This window comes from Lipophrys pholis, assembly GCF_963383615.2.
Source record: "Lipophrys pholis genome assembly, chromosome: 16".
NCBI lineage: Eukaryota > Metazoa > Chordata > Actinopteri > Blenniiformes > Blenniidae > Lipophrys > Lipophrys pholis.
This window is the reverse complement of record NC_137634.1, coordinates 14,258,628-14,269,037: the sequence shown is the minus strand read 5'-3', so window position 1 is coordinate 14,269,037 and position 10,410 is coordinate 14,258,628. Positions and strand designations below refer to the sequence as shown.

Below are 10,410 nucleotides of genomic sequence, written 5' to 3'. Positions count from 1 at the left end.
GTAATCTGCATCCCCATAGCTGGGAATGATGCCCCAGAAGTGAAAAAAGGCTTGTCATCTCTCACCCTGACTTGTTTCAATTTATAAAAAGGTGGTGTCGTCCAATGAGAAATCAAACCCTATATAGTGATATAGGGGGTTTAGCCAATCCCAATCAAGGTAAGCCCTCCCTTTGACCCTCCCACAGCTCTGCTCTGGCACATGGCACCACACAGCAGATTCTGAATGCCGCTCATATGATCAGCATATATTCAAATGGATTATAATCCAAGGAAGGAAGAAAGGAAAAGACAGATTTGGGGCAATAAACTTTGAATACAATGTTTCTGGACCAACGAGAAACCCATATGAAAACGTTGAAAAGCTGTATAATATGATCCTTTTAAGAGTAGGTATGTTAAATGTAATATCAATATTTCATATAAAGTGCAAAGTTGTTTTTTTTAAAGTGAGAATGGTGCACTTCAACAATAATAAGTGTGATACAACTGTAGTACTGTAGTGTTTACTGAGGCAAATTTTATTTACCAGAAGGCTGGAATGGAAAAAATCCAAGAAAAGGAAATAGAAAAAGGAGCCTATCCTTTACCATGCCATTCAATGTACTGTGTAACCTGAATAATCAAAAAAGCTACCTTCACAACAAGCACCTCTGGCGAAGTCATGACAGCCGCTCTGACCAGTAAGAAAATCTGTGTGATGGAAATATATGAAAAGCAGCATTTTCATCAAATTTCAACTTGGAGACAATAAATAATGCCAAAGATGAGAAGTTAATTGTCACAGAAATCAGAAAATGGGTTCCTGTATTTTCAAGTTATAGGCTATTGTGTTTTGTTTTTAAGGTTTGTAAAGCATGTTGTGCTACAGAATGGTTGAAAAGTGTTATATAAATATAGTTTGATTTGATGAAATTGATTAGATACAACTTGTTGATATTCTAGAATTGACAAATAAAATCACCTTTTAGGTGACCCTCATTCAAAGGCGTGATACTAAAGATACAATTAATTCATTCGGTTTTCCCCTCTTAAATATATCAACATTCTGAACATATTTGAAGAGGATTATAATGGTTTGTTCTACTCCGCGCCTGCAGGGGGCGGCAGAGCGGCTCTGTGGATAACCCGGATGTTGATGCGTGCCCGTGCGTTTAGCCGCACCACGCGCTGCGGAATGGACGCCTTCGAGTTATTTCGGAAACTTGGAGCTGGAGCTAAATTTGATTTGAAGAGGTTTGGTCAAGACGCCGCTCGTTTTAAGGTAAACTTAGAAAACGTAGTTGTATCCACAATGAGCGAAAAATGTTCATTTAAACCAACTGAGGTTCTACTTTGTCCAAATCTGACTTGTTCTTCTGTGAAAGTGTGCTGCCATGTTCCCGAATGAACATGAGAGGAGAGCTTGACCAAGGACAACAATTTACCCGACTAACACTTTCATAAACAAACACGCTGTGTTTTACTTTGTAGGTTTCTAAACCTCAGGGAAGCGACCCGTCCTCGGACTCTCTCTCTGCGATTGATTACTTTGGCACAAGTTCAGCTAATGGAGGCCAGAGCTTGATCAAAAAGGAGGAGGAGGATGGAGATGAAGAGGAGAGAGAGAAGGATGAAGAGAGCAGCGACAGTGGAGATTCTGGGACAGAAAGCAAGAGGAAGCGCAAAGGAGACACAAGGAAAAAGAAGAAAAAAATGACAAGTGAGTCAGAAGGTGAAGGATGTGTGCTGCTCATGTACGTTCACAGCAGTCCTTATATGAGATGTTGTTAGTCTTTTTTATATCATTTAAAGGTACAGGAGTGAAGTCTGGATATGAAAAATCAACTCTTCTATCATCATGAATGTCATCTATTTTCTGTTGAGTGACATAAACATTGACATTATTCACCTTCTATGCTACATCTTGAGGGCCGGACTGGTGGAATAGTATAATAACCTTTAAATTTAAACATAGTTTTTTTTGGTTGGTGTTGTGACGCATACATGTATACATTTTTTATTAAAATGGAAAAATGCTTGCAATCTCAACAGAAACTGGTTTTGTCCCACGTGTCTTATGTTTGACACGCCTGTTGTAGACACATTGTTGTAATTTCTATGTTTGTTTTGGTTTGTTGTGGGTTATTGTCACTGAGAACTCAACTAGATTCACTCTATAAAGTTGACAGTGGTATGAAGAGACTTAAAGTTGAGAGTCTCACTCCTTGTTCTTCTGTTCGACTGAAGCTGGTGTTGGACCAGCAAAGGACACGCGGGGAAACGGCATCACTTGGACCTCTGCACTCGACCAACCAATACAGAACAACCAGGGTGATGATAAAGACGATTCTTCGCTGAAAAGGCTAAAGCATCTTCATCAGGAAAAGGTTTGCACATGGACGGTTTATTTTTATTTAGATTTTTACAAATGCAAATTTTGAGAACGCTGCAACTGTTTGTCCCTGGAATTTGACCGCTGTAAACTTCTCGTGCGTTTGTTTGATTGCAGGTGAATCGTATTCGTTCGCAACACCGGATAAATGTGCACGGCTGCGACATACCTGATCCAGTGTGCACGTTTGAGGAACTGCAGTCTGAGTATCGCCTAAACTCACGTGTCATTGAGAACCTCAGAGGAGCCGGACTCAACTCACCCACGCCCATACAGATGCAGGCGATACCACTTATGATGCATGTGAGTTCGTGAAAACACATTCAGGGGTTGTTAGATAATGATTACGGGGAGGTAATGTCTCTTGAACTGCCCCCCCCCCCCAATCCTCCTCATCCCCAGGATCGGGAACTTCTAGCTTGTGCTCCTACTGGATCCGGAAAGACTTTGGCTTTCTGCCTCCCACTGCTCGCCCACCTGCAGCAGCCGGCGAACCTGGGCTTCAGAGCGGTTATCGTTTCCCCAACTCGAGAGCTGGCGAGCCAGGTACACAACACACACTCACACAATTACTCACCCCAGCGAGTTTAATGTTAATGTGTTTGGGTCTGACCTCAGCGTCACCAAACATTTAAAGAAGCGGAGCTGACACAAGTCCGACTCGCAGTTTCCAAATAGAGACAATGTCAAAAGATTATGGAGTAAAATCTGTCAAACACATTGATGGATGAAAAACTACTATTACGCAGATCTTTTACTCTGCAGCAGTGAACTGTGAAGGTGGTCGGGGCAATATAACTTAAGTTTCCATTAGTATGTTAAAAAGGAATCACTGTGTTCACATCCAGCAGCCACATCTTAACATTAATCACATTAATGAACTGATCAATATGCTTCTCCTAATAAACACATCAGTCTTCAGCTGTTATCCGTCCATCGTGTGCCAACTTCAACTGCATGACGCTTACATTTAGTCTTGAATTGACTTACAGACTTAAACAGGAGCTTTTTCTCGTATTGTTGTTTCATATTTCATATCTATAGGTGCTGTGTTACTGTGTTTCAGACCTACAGAGAGCTGCTCCGCCTCTCGGACGGAGTCGGATTCAGAGTTCACATCATAGACAAAGCTTCGCTGGCAGCCAAGAAATACGGACCCGAGTCGAACAAAAAATATGGTAAGAGGTTTAATAAATAGATTTTCTTTTTTAAAAAGTGACAGCTGATCACCTTTGCTCACTGTTAACATCCTGTGTCTCTGTTCATAGATATACTCGTCAGTACTCCAAACAGACTCGTCTTCCTCCTCAAGCAGGATCCTCCAGCTATTGACCTCAGCCGGTAACAGTCTGTTTATTTATAGAGTCGCTTCAATATTATATATTAGTCCCTGAGTAATCGGCTCAATTTTTAAAAAAAATTTTCAAAAGTTTTTGGAGCAAACTAAATCAAAAGTCTTGTTGTTTTTTCTTTAATGTCTATATATTGATTTCAGAACATGTAATTTTATTTTATTTTCAAGTTGTTGAGTAAAAAAGGTTTACAAATAAACTGGTAGTTTCTTTTAATCAATACAATGATGGAGAATGTTACCAAATCCTTAGTATGTAGGCGGGATTGCTTCAAGTCAGTCTTTCTCTTTTGTCGTCGTTTTTTTACATTCTCGCTTCTTTTTTTTGAACAAAGCTGAAATATTTCACTGTTTTTTGTTTTTCTTGTTTGTTTGTTTATTTTTGTTGCAGTGTGGAGTGGCTCATTGTGGATGAGTCTGATAAGCTGTTTGAGGACGGTAGGACGGGCTTCAGGGAGCAGCTGGCCACCATTTTCCTGGCCTGCTCGAGTGCAAAGGTGCACAGGGCGTTCTTCAGCGCGACGTGCACTCACGATGTGGAACAGTGGTGCCGCCTGAATCTCGACAACCTTGTTTCTGTCAACATTGGACAAAGGTAATAATCAGCCAGGAGAACTGATTTAATCCGAACCTTTCATGTTCCCTTCCTGCATTCGCTTGAGTTTTTTTTTTTTTTTTTTTTTCTTTCTTCCTATCTTCCACACAGAAACACTGCGGTGGAAACGGTGGAGCAGCAGCTGCTGTTTGTTGGGACGGAAAACGGGAAGCTTGTGGCCATGAGGAACATTATCAAACAGGTGCCGGCACTTTGAGGAGCTTCGTTCATTACAACAATACTTGTTGGTTTCATGTTGTGAAATGACTTTATGCCGTGTTTCAGGGTTTTCTGCCTCCCATGCTCGTCTTCGTTCAGTCTATCGAGCGAGCGCGGGAGCTGTTCCACGAGTTGGTCTATGAAGGCATCAACGTGGACGTGATCCACGCAGACCGCACACAGCAGCAGGTACACCGACACAACTAACAGGCCGACTCGCGGCTCTTCTGCGTCATGATTGTGTTGACCTTCCCCCTCCCGGTCGGCTTCTCCGTTTCAGCGAGATAACGTGGTGAACAGTTTCCGCTCCGGAAACATTTGGGTGTTGATCTGCACGGCTCTGCTGGCCAGAGGAATGGACTTCAAAGGCGTGAACCTGGTGCTGAACTATGACTTCCCCACCAGCTCTGTGGAGTACATTCACCGAATCGGTGCGTTTGGTTGATGGATGATGATGATGATACTGTATTAAGAATTTAAATTCTTTAAATAGACAAAATATACCTGTGGTGTCTTTTACTAATGGCCCAGTTTAGAATGATCAAAATAAGATGAGTATGATGAGTGTCGTCGTGTTTATATGATAGAACCGATCATTTAAAGTGTGTTGAGGCTGCTCAAGGAGTAAACGAACCTAAGCTGTTATTTATATTTGGACGTTGCAGTTGTGGAGAATTGTAGTTAGTCAAAGCCCCTCGTTTAGTTTGTTCTCTCTTCTTGTTCCTCCTGTTTTGCAGTTTGATCCTCAATTCTTTGCATCTTTGTGTTTGTCAGGTCGCACTGGCAGAGCTGGACATCAGGGGAAGGCCATCACCTTCTTTACAGAGAATGACAAACCGCTGCTGCGCAGGTACAAACTGATTCACTTTGCATGTAAATGTTGGTTTGTTCAATACTGTGAGATGACTTTGCATCATCTGAAGTATTGACTGTCGGGTCAGGGGACATAGAGGTGAGACGCTCGGTTTTGTGTTACAAAGCAACAAGGCAAACGGAACATTGCTACTTATAGTGAATCTATACCAATCTGCCAGAATATGAACGCCGACAGGTGAAATTACACTAGTTTTCTCAAGATCTTGACTGAACATGTCTCCCATTACTTTTCACAGCATTGCAAATGTTATAAAACAGGCTGGCTGCCCTGTACCTGATTACATGACTGGATTCAAGAAGATACACAGGTAAGATGAATTAATTCAACTATAAATGCCAAATTTATTGTAAAAGTGTTTGTCTCGTCAATAAAGTTTCAATCCCGGTAACCATGTTTTGTTTCTGTTCAGCAAAGCGAAACGGAGACTTGAAAAGAAACCTCCCAAGAGAAGCACCATTTGCACAACTCCTCGCTTCTTAATGAAGAAGAAAGGCAAACCGCAGAAAAAAACACAGAAGCAGACATCACATCCAGAGCAAGTAGAGGAAAGCAAAGCACAAAAGCAGAAAGTGGAAAAGAAGACAAAAGTCCAGGAGCCGAAGAAGAAACAAGCTGCAGAGAAACACAAGAAGGTTTCTCAGAAGACGAGATCGAATTCTTCAGGAGTCGCCGTCAAAAAGTAAGAAAGGTGTTGACAGAGAAACGAGCAAACCCCTCAATGACTCTCGTGTGTCAATAAACAAAAGTTTTTGCGTGATTTGTATTTCAAAGCTGCTTTTTAATGTTCATTTCTGAAACTTGATTCCTTAATTAAATTTGTATAATCAAAATGAATACATATTTCCTGTTAAAGGAAAATAGGCATAACATAATTCTGGTTACAAATGTAAATGGGAATTGTGATGTAATTTATGTTTTCCAGGAAATTTGTGAAGAAGAAAAAGACAAAGATGGACTAGAAGACAACGGGATGAACAGACTGGATAGAAGATTTTCAATGATCTTTTTTTTTTTTGGGGTCATTTTCATATTTGCTTTGTATTTTCAGTGTGTAAAATAAAGAGTTTTATATGAAATGGTGTTCAATTGTAAAGTCTTTCTTCAAATCTACTCACCTAAGAACAAGTTATAAAGCTTAAAAGCTGGAAATGTAATGTATTTTAATTTGTGCTGAATACTGTGCATCTACCTATAAGTATGTTCAGTGCAGATATTTTAGTTGTGTGTTTTGATGTTTTTTTTCTCCATTATACACAACGAAAACTAAACGATACTTATAAACAGACTTTACTATAGAAGAAAGTGCTAAGTACTGTTGCCTCACCGTGAAAATATCCTGGTTTTATTTTGCACTAGTGCCTTCCAGAGTGGAGTTGCATGTTCTATTGGTGGCATGACCCTTACCGGCTCCACCGCTCTGTGCTATGTATAGTTAAGATTAACTGAATAGAATGGGTTAAATGCAGTTGTTCATTGCTTAAAAATAAAAGATTGGTATCCAGTGCAGGGTGTTCTCTGCCCTTTTCCAACAACCAGCTGTGCTCAAGCTTCAACAATCCCAACATGGAGGAAACTGGTACATAAGCGCACTTAGAGGAGAATCTTGTGGGTAACTTTTGGCAAGTGGGGTGTGTCCTGGGTAAAAACTGAAATAATTATTTGGATATAGAAAGTATCAAGCATGTAAACAACAATTTTTTTTCTTCTGTCAAACTATAATCAAGGATAAAATTAGGTCCATATAATTTGCTTATTGTTAGAATTACATTTACAAACCACTACACTGTAATGAATACTAAAAGGTTGTCCTTGCACTGACTGGAAAAACCCTTTAAATCCTTTCAGTATGAGATAATAGTGAATAAAATCGTCCTTAAATATGAAATATTTGACATGCACTGAATGGCTAGTGTTGGACTGCCACGTTCCCTCGGGACCAGAGCCGGCCCAAGGTACAAGAGAACGTAGCGCCTGCTTAGGGGCCCGCGGGCACTAGGGGGCCCCCGAGAGCAATTAACAAATTATATACATAAATATTACTTTTTATTTTTTGCATGTATGCCTGATGATTTCAACGTGATCAAAGATATATTATTGTACACAAACACAATTTTTGATCAACAGAGTGCTGCTGCTGATGTAGCAAAGGATCTCATATAATTCTGTGGTTTCGAAAATATTAATGGAGCGTCTCGTGGTGGAGCGACTCAGCGCGTACGCAGACCTCAGCCTGCGGTCATAGCGCTTAACAAGACACTAAAGTGAAGTTGGTTACAATGATGTTACGATGAAAAGCTTGAAAAAAAACAGATTTTTAACTATATATCTCACGCAGCTGACAGCGCAGCGCTGCAGCATCTCGAGAGCCACGGCTCCACGATCACGGATTAAATATCGTTCCCTCGTATTATTAACTTCAGGTCCACTTCATTGTGGACGAGTTGTCCGAGCACTGCGTCATGTGCACAAAGACCATTCTTCGTGAGAATAAAAAGCCAGATGATGCCATACTCAATATATATGGACATATACTAGATATATGAAATATATGTAAAATATCAATCAGAAATAATATGTAAAACTACATTGTACAGGATATATTTTCTCCCAAAAATTCAGAAATTTGTCCGGGGTTGCAGTTTTGTGGACGAGTTTTCCGAGAATCCCTCTCCGTTGGGGTACTCGCCTGAACTATCGCGATACATTCACCTCAAAATCTCGCCCATGCTTGACACTGCAGGAAACCCCGTTCCTTCTTCCTTTCTCAACATGGCACCGAAGGTGAAGAAGGAAGGTCCGTCAGTCCGATCATTTTTAATCAATGAATCCTATAGTTAGCGCATCTTTCAGTCAATGTATGTTTTCGATATAGAGAGATGGATCGATTATGTTTTACTTTATGTTATTATATTGTTGTCAGCGGTGTATATATGTAGCCAAGGCTTCTTGCTAGGCTCCGGCATGTATGTAGCAACGTGATGCTAGCTGAGCTCATGTTGACGCTGCTTAACAAAACGTGGTCTTTTTAAGGAGGTCATTTTCCTCCCAAAGGTTCACTACATTTACCACGGCAAAGGTAGAATCACGACTCAAATGAGTTGGGTTCGTGCTGCTTTTTAATATCCAGCTACTATTAGAACACGTTGTGAATTAGCTTGTGTTGCTACTCCGCAGCTTGGGAGCGTCGCTTCAGCTGCTAAGTGTTTGACTTCCCTCGTGTTACATGTAAAGTACAACTACTGTAAACCTCCATAGGCTTTAAAAGAATCACCCTGTGTCGGGAACTAAATGTAATAAATTCGCAAGCAACATTAGCAGTGTTGAGGTTTTGCGAGGAGTAAATATCAGGAATGGGATATTGGATGTGACTTTTAGACTCACAAGATGCAGATTATTGAAAGTAATTGTTCATGACTTGATACGGAAATGTTTAGTTTTCCTACACTCAGATATCAGGTGTACTCCCATGCCGGAGTGAGGGCTTATGTATGCTTGTATTTCACACACAATTAAAGTTTTTCATGACAGCGCCACCGGTTTTTTTTAAAACTATTTAGGAATTCACTGTAGTAATCTAGCTTTTTGATATTCAACATTTAATTGGTACTACACTGTGCAGGTGTTCTCCAGTAACCCTGTGACTCACTTTTAATTTATTTCTGTCTTAGCTGTCCCTGCCAAGACTGAGGCCAAGTCCAAGGCCCTGAAGGCCAAGAAGGCTGTGCTCAAAGGTGTACACAGTCAGAGGAAGAAGAAGATCAGGACTTCTCCCACCTTCCGTCGCCCTAAAACCCTCCGTCTCCGCAGACAGCCCAAGTATCCTCGCAAGAGTGCTCCCCGCAGGAACAAGTGAGTTACCATGAATGTGTAGTGAAACGTTTCAAACCCGGTGCATGTGATGATTATATGCGATCAAAGTATGAAAAAGCATGAGTCCAATTTTACAAACTACTGATGCACCCAGATAGTAGTTCTTCAATAATTGATTCATCGTTGATGTCCAGTGAGGCTTTCGACCAAGCATTGCATGTCTGATTGTTTCTCTACATATTTGTTCCACTAGGCTGGATCACTATGCCATCATCAAGTTCCCCTTGACAACAGAGTCTGCAATGAAGAAGATTGAAGACAACAACACACTCGTGTTCATCGTGGACGTCAAGGCAAACAAACATCAGATCAAACACGCAGTCAAGAAACTGTATGACATTGACGTCGCCAAAGTAAACACCCTCATCAGGTAAAGATGTTGCTTTGGATTTCGTTAGTGCAGCTCAAGCAGGCAATACTATCAGTTTTCTAATACACTATTTCTGACTAATGTAAAATGTGAGACTTGTCTGGGAGCCATTATTGCAAGTGTTTGTCAAACATCTCTGGGATTTTTCATCCAACTCCTTCAATGACGTTTATAAATTCTTGTCTCAACCCATTTTCAGGCCTGACGGTGAGAAGAAGGCGTACGTACGTCTCGCACCAGATTATGATGCGTTGGATGTTGCAAACAAGGTGAGGATTCATTGATCCGGGAACTTGAGTTGAGCTTTTCATTTCTGTGCACATGATGTGAACTTTTTAATATGGTCTGAATGTCTGATGCATTTCAAAGGAACCACTGATGCCAGAAACACTGGCTAGAATCAACTTTCTTGTGTGGATGAACATAATCTTATTAGTACTTTTTCTTTTCCAGATTGGCATCATCTAAACAGACTGGGGAGACTTGTGGATGAATAAATATTTGTATAAACAAAAGTTGTAATTGTCCTTGAATTTGTGAGGTATCTTTACACACTGAAGCTGTTGCACTCAAGAACTATTATGATGGTTGTTCTATGGTTTGTAAATGTATAAAAACCTTTCTAGAAGGTACAAACGTCTTTTCTAAATTGGGCATGTTGGGGGCTTGAGCCGTTTTTGATTTGGGCTGGATTTTAGTCCGTTTATGCAATCTTACAGTATTCTGCCATACTGTTTAAGGGTTACTAGAAAAGA

General features: G+C 40.6%; 2 protein-coding genes across 2 annotated transcripts; both read left to right on the top strand.

Moving 5' to 3' along the window:
• The first annotated feature begins 1,142 nt into the window (after window positions 1-1,142).
• ddx52 (DEAD (Asp-Glu-Ala-Asp) box polypeptide 52) lies at window positions 1,143-6,496 on the top strand. Its single transcript, XM_080482861.1, has 15 exons — window positions 1,143-1,263; window positions 1,473-1,701; window positions 2,229-2,368; window positions 2,491-2,676; window positions 2,776-2,919; window positions 3,440-3,551; window positions 3,642-3,714; window positions 4,116-4,319; window positions 4,431-4,521; window positions 4,605-4,727; window positions 4,819-4,969; window positions 5,313-5,388; window positions 5,651-5,722; window positions 5,825-6,094; window positions 6,338-6,496. The coding sequence occupies exons 1-15, from the start codon at window positions 1,177-1,179 to the stop codon at window positions 6,372-6,374; spliced, it is 1,995 nt and encodes a 664-aa protein (XP_080338987.1). The 5' UTR covers window positions 1,143-1,176; the 3' UTR covers window positions 6,375-6,496.
• Window positions 6,497-8,139: 1,643 nt separating this feature from the next.
• On the top strand, window positions 8,140-10,193 carry rpl23a (ribosomal protein L23a; the record flags this gene model as incomplete). Its single annotated transcript, XM_080482783.1, has 5 exons — window positions 8,140-8,209; window positions 9,084-9,264; window positions 9,479-9,655; window positions 9,855-9,924; window positions 10,109-10,193. 5 exons carry the CDS (start codon window positions 8,140-8,142, stop codon window positions 10,121-10,123), a joined length of 513 nt encoding a protein of 170 aa, XP_080338909.1. The 3' UTR covers window positions 10,124-10,193.
• Between the last annotated feature and the right edge of the window lie 217 nt (window positions 10,194-10,410).

Excerpts from the sequence above, each read along its gene's own strand:
- ddx52 (XM_080482861.1), top strand. The coding sequence starts at position 1,177 with ATGGACGCCTTCGAGTTATTTCGGAAACTTGGAGCTGGAGCTAAATTT. Across the intron at positions 3,552-3,641 it reads CGAGTCGAACAAAAAATATG|ATATACTCGTCAGTACTCCA; the intron begins GTAAGAGGTTTA and ends CTCTGTTCATAG. Across the intron at positions 3,715-4,115 it reads CCAGCTATTGACCTCAGCCG|TGTGGAGTGGCTCATTGTGG; the intron begins GTAACAGTCTGT and ends TTTTTGTTGCAG.